This window comes from Xenopus laevis, chromosome 7L, assembly GCF_017654675.1.
Source record: "Xenopus laevis strain J_2021 chromosome 7L, Xenopus_laevis_v10.1, whole genome shotgun sequence".
NCBI classification, from domain to species: domain Eukaryota; kingdom Metazoa; phylum Chordata; class Amphibia; order Anura; family Pipidae; genus Xenopus; species Xenopus laevis.
Window position 1 is genome coordinate 9,329,630 of NC_054383.1, and position 17,937 is coordinate 9,347,566.

General features: G+C 35.2%; 1 protein-coding gene across 1 annotated transcript in view; it reads right to left on the reverse strand.

Annotated features, from left to right (window-relative positions):
- LOC108695740 (protocadherin-15-like) overlaps nt 1-17,937 on the reverse strand; it is a 555,442-nt gene that overhangs the window by 350,332 nt on the left and 187,173 nt on the right. The window contains exon 5 of the mRNA XM_041570198.1: nt 3,752-3,912. Coding sequence (XP_041426132.1) covers nt 3,752-3,912 — 161 coding nt within the window. The remainder of the gene's footprint in view (nt 1-3,751; nt 3,913-17,937) is intronic.

The following is a 17,937-nucleotide window of genomic DNA, read 5'->3' on the forward strand; positions in this document are numbered from 1 at the left end:
ATATTTAATAGTTTTGGGGCAATATCGCACTGAAATAAAAACATGGTATTTAGATGTTTTAATTCTTTACAACTAAAACAGAAACATTTGCCAAGTTGAGAAGTTCGTGGTCAATCAAAATAAAGGGAACAATGTGATTTTTGTTTGTGTTTGAAAATTTTCACTTATATAAACACTCAGCCACCCAACTTTCTTAAGTGTTGGGAGTTTGCGATGGCACCAGAAATGTCACTTTTTTTCTTAAAGGGATACTGTCATGGGAATTTTTTTTTTTTTCAAAATGCATCAGTTAATAGTGCTACTGCAGCAGAATTCTGCACTGAAATTCATTTCTCAAAAGAGCAAATAGATTTTTTTTATATTCAATTTTGAAATCTGGGGCTAGACATTTTGTCAATTTCCCAGCTGCCCCGGTCATGTGACTTGTGCAAACTTTGGAAGAGAAATGCTTTCTGGCAGGCTGCTGTTTTTCTTTCTCAATTTAACTGAATGTGTCTTAGTGGGACATGGGTTTTCACTATTAAGTGCTATTCTTAGATCTACCAGGCAGCTGTTATCTTGTGTTAGGGAGCTGTTATCTGTTACCTTCCCATTGTTCTTTTGTTTGGCTGCTGGGTGGGGGTTGATATCACTCCAACTTGCAGTACAGCAGTAAAGAGTGATTGAAGTTTATCAGAGCACAAGTCACATGACCAGGGGCAGCTGGGAAATTGACAATATGTCTAGCCCCATGTCAGATTTCAAAATTGAATATCAAAAAAATCTGTTTGCTCTTTTGAGAAATGGATTTCAGTGCAGAATTCTGCTGGAGCAGCACTATTAACTGATTCATTTTTAATTTTTTTTCCCATGACAGTTTCCCTTTAAACATTTGCATCTACAAGAAATCAGCTCTTGGAGAAAACACATTACAGATATGTGACCTTGTACCCAAAATTCTTGGAACCAGATTTTTCCTAATAAGGAGCCTTCTTTAATTTGGATCTCCATACTTTAAATCTACTAACAATTCATTTAAGCAATACAAACCAATAGGATTTTTTGACTACAATGTTTTTGCCTAGAATTAATTATATATTAGTTGTTATCAAGTACAATACTGTTTTATTATTACAGAGACAAAGGAAATAATTTTTAAATGTTTTAAATATTTATTTAAACTTAAAAAAAGTTTAAATGGCCTACCTATAATTATGAGTATCATTTTAGCATTTGTGTAGCTTTACTGAAACTGTCAACTAAAGGGAAAATGAATATGGAATCTCAGTAACAAAATAAACTTCAACTACAAGTATATAGTTCATAAGACACATTTAAGGGATAAACTTTGTTTAGCGTGTTGTCTAGATTTGTTTGGGAAGAGTCTGACATCAACAAATATCATTGAATCAAGGTAACAGACAATTTAAATGACTATGAAGATTTTCATTCAACCAGGTCATGATATATCTATTATAAGTAATTCAAAAAACAACTGGACTTGCTGAGTAATTATTGAAGACGTTTCACTACTAGTGATGGGTGAATTTGCGCCGTTTTGCTTCGCCGAAAAATTTGCGAAATTCGCGAAACGGCAAAAAATTTGCGAAATGGCATTTGACGCCAGCACCCGTTTTTTCGAAACAGCGAATTTTTGCCGTGAATTTTCGCGGGCATTTCACAAATTTATTCACTGGCGGGGAATCGTGGAAATTCGCCGCGAATTCGCGCCTGCCGAATAAATTCGCCCATCACTATTCACTACTCATCCAAGTAGTTGAACTGAAAAAGCTGCACGGATGAGTAGTGAAACGTCTTCAATATTTACTCAGCAACTCCAGTTATTTTTTGAATAACGTATATTAGACAATTTAAATGGTTTGCTTGTGATTATCATTTGAATTTTGCAAAAATTTTAAGTTTAAAGACGCCATTTACTGTAATGTGCTTCACAAATTTTCATAGTTTTGTGAATTTTCATCACTAGTTGTTAGTTGCTCAGCAGTAAATGTATGGAAGTGATGATTGTACTGTACAATAAACAGGGTATTGAACAGTTAAATCCAGAAAAAGATGATCTGCTTAATGCCTGGGGCAATATTAATGGGGATATTCAGCTTCATATTAAAGGGGTACTTAACCACAAACAATCAATTGTTTAGTACTGCATTTAATATGTTGCTTTGGGTAAGTGACTAGTTAAATAGTTGAGTGCCAAGAAATACTATACATGTCACCACAGAAACATAAAACTCCATCCACTTAAATGTAAGATTCCTTTACAACCAGTAAACTAAGACATCATTTTATGTCATCTTAGATCTGGCATAACTTAGTCAAGACAATGGGACAAAGTCAGTGTGAAAAAAATTATGGAGTAAAAAGTGACTTAAAAAACCATGTAAAATAAGCGCTGTCAAGCAACGCAGCTCTTTACAATTATTTTTTGTGCCACATTATATACCACAATTCATTAAACAGTTTATAAATATGCAGTATTCATGTATCAGGGCATTAACATGTCAATGTTTGGTGCCTTTCAATGGTATTGAGGGACTCGTGAGTAACACAAGCAATCGAAGGAACCTTTTTGCTAAAAGTGGAGCTACAGTGGTTAAAATAGTTACACATACAACAAAAGACTAGAGCAGTGGTCCCCAACCAGTAGCTCGCGAGCAACATGTTGCTCACCAATCCCTTGGATGTTGCTCCCAGTGGCCTCGAAGCAGGTGTTTATTTTTGAATTCCTGGCTTGGAGGCAAATTTTAGTTGCATATAAACCAGATGTACTGCCAAACAGAGTCTCCTGTAGGCTGCCAGTCCATATAGGGGCTACCAAATAGCCAATTACATCCCTTATTTGACATCTCCATGGACTTTTTCATGCTTGTGTTGCTCTCCAACTCCTTTTTACATTTAAATGTGGCTCACGAGTAAAAAAGGTTGGGGACCCCTGGACTAGAGTGACAGATCCATGAAATGGCTTCAGCTATATTATGAAACACAACAATCAGATGATGCAAACACACCATGTGGGGAGCAGACAAATGGGAAACATATCAAGCCAATGTGATAGAAACATCTGAATAAAATCAAACATTGCATGTTTCAGACAAGAGAATATGGGTCTTGGGGTATTATTATTGTATTATTGTTGTGTATTCATGTGCTGTAGTTAATGATAACTTGTGTAGAAAATGTAGTATTATACTTGGATTTGTAGGAAAAGTATTTTTGTGCACACTGTATACAGTATATATATATATATAAGGGGTTTACCTTGACGTGGTATGGTGGCTTATCAATTTTATGATCATAACTTTGTAACAAAATAACCCCTGTTTTGGGTACATATGCAATAGCATTTATTATACTTATATATACTGTATATACTTTAAAGCCTTTAGAGTGCTCCCACAACCCTCCTGTTTTGATATTGTATATATATATATATATATATATATATATATATATATATATATATATATATATATATATATATATATAGTCATATTATTAACCGGCACTCACCATCAATCAGTCAAGTCCCGGGTGCTCCTCGAAAGAGAGCATGTATAGATATAATTAGGAGCACTCACGGGCACTCTCTGAACCGTCGTCGTGACGACGGTTCAGAGAGAACCGAAACACGTTGATGTGGGGTAGTCTGTAATAGTCCAATAAAACCTCTATTTCACGACACCCGTGAGTGCTCCTATATATATATATATATTATTTAAAACATTTTTTAACTTTGAAACAATAAACTTACATCTCTGTCTAGAACTCTCCCAGTACTGTTAAGGTATAGCCTTTGTGTTCTTGGCTCCAAGATGACCCAGAAGTCTGTATTATCTTTCAAGGAAAGTTCTATAGTGGCATCAGGAACTCCTGCTGTCCCTTTGATTTGCATACTGTCCACAATTATTGTGCCTGTAAAAAAAATGGATAATTATGTAGACCAACAGGGATATCAGTTCTCATCAATAAAGCAATGCTAGTGAAAAAAAGCTAATACCTCTTGGATCAGTATCTACAAAAAATAATATAGCCTTTGTTAAAATCAGAATCATATCATAATTAAAACCATCCTCAATAACTGTGTCAGCTCAAGCAACCAAGAGTCATTAACAAATTTCTTTTAGATGGTAAAAAATTAACTTTTCCTCTAAAAAAGGAATGCTTTAAGAGTAACACATTACAATATGTTATTGATACAAAGAGACTTATACTTCATGATTAGTACTAATCTCAGTCAGAAGAATAATAGTGGCACAATCCGGAGTCCAGAACTTCAGGGATTCCAGAAAGCTGTCAGTAGATGTGACACAAAAGCAACAAAAACCTGTCTCTTATAGACCTTCTTTTCAATTACTACATAGGCTGTTTGGCTGCACTGTATAAAAACAAGTTCAGATGAGGTGCAGAGCGGGGCGTAGGTGGGTGCAGGCCAGCCCTGTCCTTATTAACATTCATAGGTCAAGAGATATGTACAGGGATCCATTGTGGCCTGTGTCTGCCACTACCCCCTAGAAATATATCTAAGTTAGGTGACAGGTAAGGGGGAAAGTAACACCTACATGTCTTCCCCTCATGAATACAGAGCTACCAAATGCAAGCTACACTGTCTTCAGGGTGTATACCAAGGTCTCTGCAAGACCATTTTTTACACTTTGCACACTTCTTAAAAAGCTAAAACAAGTGTTTCAAATTGAATGTACAGTAAGTGCTCTATAATAAGTACTTATTATTTTCTCTTATAGAATTTTTTTTTCCACAAAATGTTTTTACCAGGAGTAAATGGAACCAGGTAAAAAAAAATATAAAAATTTCCATGAAAAATGATAACTTCTCCTAATTGATGAACATAAATAACTCCAGCATACGTAGCTTCTCAAGGGATTTCTCCCGTATTTAATGTCAAACCAACAAGTATAACATTTCAGGGGCGTACCCCCTTTGTTTCTGACGAAGGGGCACCCCCGAAACATTGTACTTGTTGGCTTGACATTAAACACAGGAGAAATCCCTTGAGCAGCTACTTGTGCTGAAGTTACTTATGTTCATTGATTTGTGGAGGGGCCTTCTTCCTATACCCTAAGCACCATAAGTGAATAATTTAGAGGTCAGGTGTGCGGGTGCAATTTCTGCCTAATTCTCCTTATTGATGGCCATTGGAAAAAAATTGTGTTTTTACAGGAAATAAATTGACTAGATTAAATTCCCAAAAAAGGAAAATGCAAAAAAAAACAAAAAGACAAAAAACTGTAATTAGGATTTCCCACACTTTTTCTCAGATTAATCATGCCTTTTAGACAACAATGATGTAGTTTACAGCATGGTAGTTTGGCAAAGACAAGTAGGTACAACATTTACACCTGTTCAGTATACAGCTTGTTAAAATACATACAAAACTGAATATTGTACATATTTATCTATGTATTTATTTTGCATTATTTTCTTTTTAACATTCATTATTTTCCTGTAGAAAAATGTTCCTAATATGCCTTAGTTAAAGCTTCTACCACTCACAATTTAAATTGCTAAAAAAATTTCAGACATCTGGTTTTAATATCTTAGAAAGGAATGCAAGAGAATATTTCAATTCTGAATTCACATCAGGAATTCCCCTTAGTTAATATTATTGTATATGCACAGGAAAGCCCCAAACTTTTTTTTTTTTTAACAGACAGTTATCAAACAGAGAGTGATTGTCAATTTATGATGGTTTTTCCTCATGGTAATTGGAGAGAAACCATGAAGATAGAAACATGAGTAGGTTCACTGAAGATCCACAAAACAGGCCATCAAAAAGAGGTAGTAAATAAGTTTAAAAAAACCTTTTATTTATACCATCATTTGAGAGAACTAGAATCACCATTCTTGGGTAACAGTATGTATATTGAATAAAGTTATAAATTCCCATATCCCAAACACATAACATTGTGCTGTACCAGTATGATGTAGGGAGAACAATACTAGTGGCAACAAGATTTCAATAATGGCTTTTTAATTAGTGTAATTAATCTATTAATTAGCTTTGCTTCAAAGAATGTAAATATAAGAAAGCATAATCAAATTATCATTGTTAATGCACTTTGAGGCTGTACCCCTTATTTAATAGCCATCAAATATGCAAGGTTTGATACACTCCATTCTTCTTCAAGGCTATTGATTCTCCAGCTGCAAGTAAAATCTTAACTGTGACTCTTAGCAAAGACATTAGTCCATGATGAGAATTGAATGTGGCTATATCAAACCATAGTATTTAACAACAAAAGAAAGGTTCAATATGTCATGAATATGAGGCTTTAGAAACAATTTATTCCCTGCAGTAGAACACTTCTACTACTGGCTAAAAATAGCAGCTCATTATATTGTATTTTGTTGTATTTCACTAAAGAAAATGATGTAGCTTGCTTAACTATATGTTCCGTAGGAGATGCCACCAGAGCTGGTGCCATAAATGATGTACTATCCCTTGATAATTATTCACCTATAACAACCTTTTCTGTCTTGCTAAGAAATACATTTTCAGAGTGTATCAGAATATATCCACTAATTGCAGATAACTTCAGACAATGGGAAGACATTGGAGTCAAATAAATGAAGCAGGCACTAAGAAAGGCATGATGCAGCTACAGTTTATTGAGCTTATTAAAAAGTGAGCATATGTGATGTGTCTATTTTGTGAAACAAATTCAGCATCCAATTTTGAGACATGCTAAAAAATATTGTGAAATGATGCCACATTCTGATTTCTTATTTGCCTCACTGATGGCAAATAGTTTTCCTGAAATAGCACCTCAAAAGCATTCATAAAAGGCAGAGAATACTATTGTGGGGGAAGGTAATAAAACTTAATGAAGTCATTTGTGCAGTGCTATACCTGTCCTATTAGAATAATCATCACCTCAAAATATAATGTAACAGACAGTAACGTACAGTATATGATAACAAAAAAGATAAATGATCAGCGTTGTACACTCTACTGAAAGTACAGATTATACCCATAGTATTGCTGTAACTAAAACTTCTAATTTATACATATAAGCCTGTAGTAAAAACAGGCTACCCGGGGCTCCCCAAACCCTTAGCTGACTTATAATTAGACTCTCTTATCCCAGTTGTGAGCCCTTGTGTGTGTGGAGGCTTGATCTTAGTGAAACTGAATCTCTTGGGTTTGAGACAATGAATGATGGGTTCAAGTGTTTCTTAGCTTAACTATGAACAGATTTATTAAACAATGAAGGGAATGCAATGATATGTCCTAGAAGACTTTGCAGGATAACAGAACAAGGTTGTAGTGAAGATATACTAACAGAATATAATATGTCACATACATCCCAGCAGGGTAACTGATGAAAACAGAGAATCTTACAAAGGGGCACACTCAGCTTTCAGGACATAGCCTAAATGGAGCCCAGAGATACCTTCCTAGTCCCTCAATTTCCCTACTTCTGGACAGCAATGCACTCGAGAACATAGTTCCACTAATACTCCAAGGTGGAGCTTCAGGCTGGTTGGATAAATAACTCTGTTCCTATCTATCACTCCTAGAGTGACCTATTAAAGAATATATCCTACCACTAATTAGGTATGACCTACCTAGGTTCCGTCCTGCTCAGGTAAGAGATACTTCAAAGTGGACCCTAACCTCATGGGTGCACAGCACACACTAGGAACTGTAAAGGTCATGCCCTGACCCAAGAAAGGGAGCTTATTTCCCTTCTCTGTCTAAACACATAAAGATGCCACAAAGCTGGGCATACCTTACAGGACTTTCCTCTTAAAGGGTAAGCTATTTGTCAGTCCCCTACATACATAAAGGCTCAGCACAAACTATTTAAGCTGGTTTCCTTTTTTATAAATGGACATCTTGTAAATCTCCATTTTCTTACCAGAAATTCTCTACTGGCAAGTCCACACAAAGGTAAACGTGGTCTACAGATCCATATTACCATATAGTCTCAAAGAAATAGAAATACTGTTATGACAGTTGAAACTTATCCTTTTCCAAATACTAGTTCCAAGCACAAAGTCCTGAGCCTTACAATAGATAGAATCTATCCAAACTATTTTAATGTCCAATTGTTAAAAATGTATGTCCTTTATGTCCTTCTTGCAGTGCTATGCCCATTCTTATTTTTTAAAGATTACATAAAATAGCACAATTCACTGGATTTAAAGTCTTTTTGCATTTGGTTTCCCAAGCTTTTAAATTAGTGACGTGTGCCTGCTCCCAAAAAATAATAAATGTATATAGTCATGAAAAGGTTTCAAATCAATTACCCAGTGGTCTCAACACATTAAAACCAAGTCCAAGGGTTGCTACAATCTCAAAAAAAAGAAAAGTGTGTATATATATATATATATATATATATATATATATATATATATATATATATATATATATATATAGTGAATAAAGTACCCCCTCTTGTAAATTATAAGTTACCGAGGAGTTTCATGACTCACCGTTTATAAGGATATAATTTACAAGATGTTCATGGCTTTTGTGTATTATATATGAATAAAGTACCCACTCTTGTAAAAGATGAGGATATTGTAAGGTAAGAAGGAGTTACATGACCATGCACCTTGGCCCCCATTTGAAAAATGTGTCCTTTAAAGTTTAAAACTATCATCTGAATATATGGTTACAAATAAAAATATATTGATAAACTCCTGCTACAGTAAATGAGTTGAGTCATTTTTCTAAACCATAAATCCCAACAGACTTTTATAAGTTGACAAATTTTCAATAAAATCACCCTGAGGCTCTTATGGCTTTGAACAAACAAGTTATCCTATTGGATTTGGCATATAAGGTACAACTACTTATTCATAGAAACGCAGAATTGATAAACGGTACAAAATCACTGCAGATTGATTCACACTGACTACAGTTGGGAGAGTGGTAGAAGAATACGGCACCTGGTCAGTGATTTTTATGGATCATAACTGTGGACCACGGGCTACTCACAATACTTCCAATTTTAGTCCCTGCTGATACTGTATTTCTGAACACTCATGTGACTGGCTTTATACAAGTTTATGAAGATCAAAGATCTTTAACGCCTTTGCATTGGAAGAAGAATGACCACTTTTGGCCTTTCACTTGCCGAAATGTTTCGCTGTACTCTAGGTTTCAGATAATAATTCTTTAAATATTATTGTAGTACACTGATCTACTATCAAACAAGAAAAGGTTGAAATATTCATACAGCTCATATAGATATATTAAATATAAAGAACAATGCAACATACCATAGTACAATTGCAATAATACAGTGGAGAAATGTAATTAGTATAATATTTAAAATGCAGATGGGTTTATTTGTCAGTATTTTTAGATCTTTGCTTATGGCAATTAACACAGCAAGCTGCTCTATTTATCCAAGCTTAAGAAGCAGCTCAAAGTCTTATACTGTGTCAGGACTCTTGGGGATTCAATCCTTGGTCTGCATGGTAACTGGACAGTCACCCTCCTGCTGAGCCACTGGAGGTATTCAGAGTTCATGCTTCAAGGCTGTTCATATAGGCCATTGTTTTCTCTGCTTTTCTCTTTGTCTCCATCCTCAATCCCATTAAGGCCAGATGTATACAATTTGGTAATTATGGGCCTATATAGGTAAGTTCCTTTCTCACTCCCTTTTTCTGGATCATTAATATCAGTTTGCTGATCTTGCCCCCATTCTTGTTTTTGTTCATGCTTCAGTCTAGGTTCCCTCTCTGGCCATATCCTTGTTATTGTTGATTTCCCCGGCTCTGACTTCTGCCTGTTTCACAGACTTACGATGGATTGCTGCCTGTCCCGACCACTGTCTGATTCATGCATCCGCTTTTGGTTGCCCCTTACCTCGCCCACTAAAAGACTTTGTGTTATTTTGCCTTTTGTTTTCTAATCACTGGTCAGTATTGGCTTGGCTTTATTTTCATCTTCTGTTATTACATTTAATCTATTGCTCACTATCATAAGGCCTCTGTCTTTTCATCAAGACTTGGTTACACAGCACATAGGCTCCAACCTGCCAATCTCACACCGGGGTTAGTCCTGACATACTGTAAACTCCTGCTGACAATCTAGCTAATGCGTACAAATAGAGGTGTTGTGCTGGTGGGTGATCTTATTTCTCTGATTTATGGCTTATGTAGAAAGCATAAGGTCAGGTCTATGGCCTCGTAGTTAATGCCACCAAATATTGGATATACAGTAGTGATAAGTCTTGTTGTGACTGCAAGAAATGTATAGTGAGGCTGTAGTCTCCAAATGTTAAGTACTAGTGATGAGCAAATCTGTCACATTTCACTTTGCAGAAAAATTCACAAAAGGACGGAAAAAATAATTTATGAAACGCATTGAAGTCAATGGGCATCAATTTTTTTTTTTACATGTGACAATTTTTTTACACCCACCAATTGTTCTCAATCCAAATGTCAATGGGAGTTTTTTCTTATGGCGACTTTTTTTTCCAATTGCATTAAAGTCAATGGGCTTTTTTAGTTTTGACTTGTCAACTTTTTTGTTTAGCGAATTTTTCCGCTGCAAATTTTTGCTAAAAAAATTTGCAGACAGAGAAATGCTGAATTTCGTGAATCCATGCCTGGTGGAAAAATGTGCTCATCACTATTAAGAATATTTGGCTTAGAAGACAAAGTGGGCACTGTCAGGATACCTGGTTTGGCATTTCACCCCTTTTAATAAAGCACATAAAAAATATTGTGGCCCCCAATTCATGAACATCAGTAAGTCTGCGAGTCATTCAGTTCTATATATATATATATATATATATATATATATATATATATATATATATATATATATATATATATATATATTTTTATGTAAATGCTTTTTAAGCATTGAAAACCGCCATATCCCAAGCATTTAGTATAATAGATTCCATCCTTTTATGTGTTATCCTGAGATATGATTTGAAATAGCCAGTGCTCCATACATATATAAGTGCAAACCTATAGTCTGCATGACTTATACTTGGCCAGGGATTGGCTAGATATGACAGGTTTAAAAATCATATTTGGTAAGGGTCACAGTGTGTCCACATTAAATTGTTGGCTGGGGGACCCAAAAATTAGATAATTCGGATTACGACCATCACATGATTGGCCAAACTAGACCCTGAGACTTTTACAAATAAGCAGATCTATTTGTGTATGCCCATGTTAAATTATATTAAAATATCAGTTATATTTTCTCTGCCTCACTTGCTGGATCTACTCTGTCTAAAGTTTCATGCTCATTGTATTTAATATGCTAATTATCTGTTCTACAGAACACAAATTCTAATCAGAAACAGCAATCAGCCTGCTGATTTCAAATTCTGTACGGCCCAGTGAATCTAAATATTACACCAAGATGAAGCTAAGTATAAATAATGCATTTACAGTTCTATAATGTATTCACTTAAACATAATGCAAATGCACTCTTGATCAAACATGGCACTGAAGACTTAGGAAAGATAAAGAATTATCACTCTATTATGTTATGATTTCTAAATTAGAGTTCTTTCCTTTAGCTGTAATATACAAGAAATTAATATAACTGACTGTATCTGATGTCACAGATGCCATCATAATGATATTATATTACTGTTATACAACTTTTATACATTGTGCCATGACTAAACTTTGTGATGACACGAAAGGGACTGTAGCAATGTTGTTATGAAAAGTCTGAATGTTTGTCAGTCATCTGTATGACAATGCACCCGTCTGGGATAAAATACTGGTCAATATGAAGAAAGTCAGTTAATCCAAACGTAGTGTTATTTCTTCATCTACACGGACAGCCTGATTTCACTAAGTTGAAATGAAAGCCCATGCATTATCAGGGCAGTCAGTCATCATCCCAGTGGTAGTTTTGGGGAATCTTTGGATGGTATTGTGGTACTATCACATAAGAAAGGGTCAATCCAAATCCATCATTGAGGACCACATATGCACTGAAATAATGAAAAAAACTAAAAAACTCTCACTCTAGTAAACTTGGCAGGTAGAAACGTATGATAGTAGGATATGTTGTACCTAGAAATGCTATAGGCTCAACTCTAAGGAAGGGACAAAAGGACAATGGGGCCCTAAAACTTCAATGGGCCAACCAAAAAATAAAATATAGTTGTTGATGAAATTAACTGGTATGGGAAATATTATCCAGAAACCTGTTATCCAGAGAGCCCTGAATTATGGTAAGGCCTTCTTCAATTGACTTTATTTTTTATTGCAAAACTATTGGCTTTATTTCATGTTTAATTTATTTTTTAGGAGACTTATGGTATAGAGGTCCATATTATGGAAAATTCCAGGTCCCAAGCTTTCTGTGTAATAGATCCTATACCTGTAAATACAATTATGTATTTTTTTTTAAATTAACATCTATCTGCAACCCTACAGATATGGCTAAATTTTCAGGATCCCACCAGCTGAAAAATTACTTCACAAACATCATATCCCATAAAGAAACATAAACTCTCAACACAAATAAATACACCCTTCAAAGTACTTTTTGCAAATTATGTTTTCTTTTTTTCTAAATTTTTATTTTTATTAAAAAATCCTCACTGCTATACATTTTTTTTCTAGTTTTCAAGATATTAGCAATTTTTAAACCTGCTAATATAATGAATATGTTTCAACCACACACCTACTCTTCATTGTGCCTGACTGGTAGTGATAAAGCAAATATGACCTTCTTCAATGAAAATTCACGAAACAGCAAAACATTTTCCAAATGCATTTAAGTCAATGAGTATTTTTTCACGAAAACATTTTCAAACTGAGCAACATTTTATACTATAGATGGAATTTAAATGCGGCAAAATATTTGGCTCATCTCTATTGACTGGCTACAATTGGCTGAAAATTATTTTTCTATTCATTTTATAAAATAACCATTTCTCTAGTCAATTATAAGAAGAGCAATGCTCTTTTTGTTATTTAATTCATTTTCAGCAGACTGTAGCCAGTTTTCAGAAAGGAACAGGAGGCAGCCTTTTGGTTCAACGTCATTATATTTAGAATTTTAAAAGCTGCTAATATCTTGAAGAAAAAATGTAAATAGCAAAAGTGCTTATAGAAGTGTTCTGAACAATTTCAAAGTAGCAAGTTTTAAATATTCTGTGCACCCAATAATCTATGTTACAAAGAGAAATCTAATGACAGATAATGTTCTACCTAAAAACACATGTGTTTTGACATCAAAACTGCATTGTAGTCTTTAAAAGTTTCTCCCAAATAATTACAGACTAGTCACCTTCAAGTTGCTCAAACTACAATTGCTCTTTTTGGTGATTAACCTACAGAGCTAAAGAAGTGCTATGTCTTATTGAGCCGCATTGTTGAACTTAGACAAACAATAATGGCTTGCTTGGCTGGAATCTATTGTTACAGAAACACCATGTAGTTTTGCTTTGGTACCAGCAGAGCAGTTAAGAAGGCAAGCACATTAGACAAGGCGCACATTCATGAGGAAATGATTAATGGGATATCACACTATATGAACAGCTCAATGATCATTGACAAGGATTAATACTATTGTTCTGTGTCAACTTTAAAAGTCATTACAGGCTTCACATGGAGGAGGCAATACAGAGATATTCTAGTGGAAGAATTACTATGAAGAATTTTTTATTTTCTTACATTCTGTATTGAATCTTCCTTGGCAATGTGATACTTTAGTATTTTAAAACTATTCATAATTGGTTTTCTTTGCAAAAAATGGTTTTAAAGCTGGTGGCCCCAGCTTGGCTAAATTCTCCCTGGTTTCATGAGTATTAGAAGTTAAGTAATACTAGATCTCTTACTGGTCCTGTGGAGACACATTTATCAAAGGCCAAATTTTGAATTCTTGTAAGTTTTTAAAAACTCCCTAAACTCCCATAAATAGGAACTTCAACCAATCGAAATTTATTAATAAAATTACATTTTTAAAACTCTGATCTGAATTTTTTCTCTTTAAAAAACTTAAATGTCAGGAAGGCTGCAAATAACTCAAAATGGATCCCTTGACCTCTCCCATTGACCTAAACAGCAATTCAGCAGGTTTTAGAAAAGTCAAAATTGAGTTCTAAAAGGGCCAGAGAATGATAAATCTCGAAATTTGAATTTTCAAAAAACTTGAATCAAATTTGAATAACTCCCTAGTCGAATTTGACAATTTTGACTATAAATTCGAATTTTTGATTTGACCCTTGATAAATATGCCCCTTACTGTTATTTGCTGATTTTGTCTAATTAGGAATGTGTTGTTCTCAGGGACATTTTTGTCAAAAAATCAATAAAGGAATTTGATTACTTCAATTATGAGCAACAAGGACAACCCTGTAAGAATTTAGGACAAAGACTATTCTGGTACATCTTGATTTTCCATTTGTGTCCATTGTGTCTAGTTAATGAGCAACATGATCATTTTATCACAAGTTTTTGAAACAGTAATGTGAAGCACACTTTTGGGCCATAGATTATACTGTAATGGGTAACTACAAATTACACCTTTCAAATAGTTTTGCTTGTTAAAACCCATTGTTACAACATAGGCTGGTTCATTAAATTATTCGATCGCAGGGGAACTTCTTGTCAGAACAGGAATGACCTTTGATAAATGTGAAATATATTCTTCGAGGAAAGTGGAAAAACAATGAATTTCTTTCAGAAAAAAAACATTCAACCTTTGATAAATCTGCTTCTAAGTGCCTACGACAGTGAAGAAAAGTAGTAATGAGTAAGAAAATCATCTTAGAGACTAGGTTATAGCCTAATACAAATGACTGCTGAACTTTGGTTATACGTGTCAGCAAACTCAGTCCTAACTGATGCTGATTGATATTCCTTGAGATGTGACAAACTGTTGTTTTGGATCAAAGCACATTAGACGGCAAATACCCTCAGGGGAAACATCTTCCTTGTGACCACGCCACACTGACTGAATGATCCATCTGCCTCAATAGGACTCATGAATCAAAAGCCACAGTTAGTGATGGGCGAATTTGGGGCGTTCGCGAAACAGCGTCGGCGTCTTGTTTTTGACGCCGTCGTCCAACAAAAACTGACGCCGGCGTGCATTTGCTGGCGAAAATGCGCCGGCATCTAACAAAACGGAATCGCTGGAATTTGCCGAAAATTTTCGCCTGGCGAATAAATTCACCCATCACTAGCCACAGTGTCAGACCAAGCGATTTAATGCTTGCCACTAGAACTGTCTCAGACAACTGCCCGCTTCCAAGAAAAATGAAGACAATCATCTGTCACTCGCATGATGTAATTGCACTATGTATTAACCAATATGCATATAACTGATTCCATTAGTTACAAACAGTTTTATGGACTGAGAAATACATACTGTAATTTGTGTAAAATCACAGCCATATCCTTTGTAGTCCTGATAAAACTGAATATACAGCACATGTATTCTTTTGTTTGTTTCCTCCAGGGAGTAAGCTGGCCTGCGGCTGAAGTACTGGGCTATAAAAACACAAGGCTTGACTTTAAGGCTTTCTTCCTTATAGCCGCAGGCAAAAAATGTATTTACAGGCATTGTATATATTGTATATTCTTAAACTAAAGAAGTGCCGTGGCCTCACCATATGTTGTTTATTATGATTTTTTTCTCCTGGTTTTGTATCACAACAGGGGAAATGTCAAATACAATAATCCACTTCCTATCATCTTTATTATCTCAGCTGTATTCCATTTTCTTACTGTCACACTGCACTATACTATACTGTACTCTCCTATCTTGTTTCATTACTTAATCAGCTGATGCTAAATAAGTAGCCAACCCAGTCTCCAATGTATTTGCAGAGAACACTGGGGAGGTGTAACTTAATCTGTAGTTAAACCATACGTACTCTACAGTACTCAACACAAGATCAACACAAGATTTCAGATGAAAATCTGTCTCACCAAGAACTTGCATATGAATTAAAGGGTGATTTTCTTAACTTGTGCATGTTTTCTGTGCCATTTAGAAGAATCTAGAATCTCACCATGCATTTTTTTACCGTCTGAGTTTCTCATGGGGGGAAAAAAATTGTCTTTCCAATGCATTTGGCTGGAGTAGTACGAGAAAAACCACCCATTGATTCCAATGCATTTGGTGCAAGAATAAACACAGCGGAAAAAAAAAATGTTGGCATTTTGTGGATTTCTCACTGGTTTTGCAAATTCTGCTCTCCACTACAGGCCAGAAAAAGTTCTGCAAGTCAGCAGAATAGCAGAACAGATGAGGAACAAAGTGATAGTAGACAACCTGGTGAATTGGTTTGAAATTTCATAACTCAGATTCTCCTACCTCAAAAGAACTTATCTATAAAAAGTTAAAAAAATATTAAACTGATCAATGTCATATTATGATAATAAGAATGGCGATAGATAGATTTATCTTTGTCTCTGGCTACACACACACATTTAAAAGGGGGCGATTCACTAACTTCGAGTGAAGGATTCGAAGTAAAAAAACTTTGAATTTCGAAGTGTTTTTTGGGCTACTTCGACCATCGAATGGGCTTCTTCGACCTTCGACTACGACTTCGACTTCGACCCCCTAGTTCGCCATCTGAAAGCTACCGAAGTCAATGTTAGCCTATGGGGAAGGTCCTTCGAATCGGATTATTCCTTAGATCGTTCGATCAAACTATTTGCGCTAAAATCCTTCGACTTCAATATTCGAAGTAGAAGGATTTTAATACCCAGTCGAATATCGAGGGTTAATTAACCCTCGATATTCGACCCTCGGTGAATCGGCCCCATAGTTAAACAAATTTTTTATGTTTCTTTATATTTTCAAACACCCAAAGAAGTTAGCATAAATCAGCTAAAAATGACATTAGCTATCCCCTCTGGCATTCAGATTTAACATCAGTACCTCTCTTAATTTCATATACCAGCACTGGAAGAGCTGGCGGGTCAGATATACTTTTATATCCGCAATAAAAGCTTCAGGGATAAAAACCAAATGAGATCATTTGTATGCTCTGGATGATCACAGACCCATATGCGGCTGAGTGTTGTTTATATATAGTGTTATAGCCAATTACAATTTAATATGAGCACTAACAGCACCATGCAGCTGGGGTAAAGAACAATGCAATTTGTAGTATTACACCTGTGTGCATAGTCATCTTTTATTTATAGAGAGCAAGTGAAATTATTAAAAGCAATATAGACATTTTAAATGCTGAGCTTTGTAACATTCTTTAGAGAGACTGCCATTAAACTGGATAATTTAAAAGGAGACTTTTTAACTGTTCAGCAAAGGGCTTTAAACTGTATTACATGTGTAAGAAATCCAATGAGGCTTAAACGTGTGTCAAGTTAATTAGGGATGGATGAACACATTTAGCTGAAGATTACATTTTCCAACTGGTAAGGGATGTACTCTTTTGGCTGCATCGAAAAACTGAATAATTTGTTGTGTTTAGGTTTATTCTATTCATCTATTCACATCTATGTTAATGTAGCTTCTGACTGCATCTAATCATAACATGATGGTATACTCTAAGACAGAGATCAAAGCAAATAGATCTAGTTATTATAGCAGCCCCCTGTTTGTTTCAGACGCTTTTTTGCCAGTGATGGCTATAAGGTGGCTGTAACAGCCTATGAGTAAGTGCCCCAATAGGCAAGAAACACGTTAGGTTTTATGTCCTAATACATTTTTTCTACTTTTTACATTTGTTTCTTTATTATTGGAGACCCTCACATTCTTTTTGGACACAGTACTTTTGGCTGTAGCAGTACCCACTTCAACAAAGCTCACAAATGCAAATATTAAGCCTCTTTTACAAACCAGGGATAACATAAAAAATGCAAACAATGGGTGCAAAACAGTACTGCATTCATAGAGGTTTGGTGGTGGGTTGCATGTTGGGTGTCCTCTTGAATAGGCTGAGGAGCGCAAAGGGCTGCAAGGCAAAGAAGACCATTAGTGATGGGCGAAT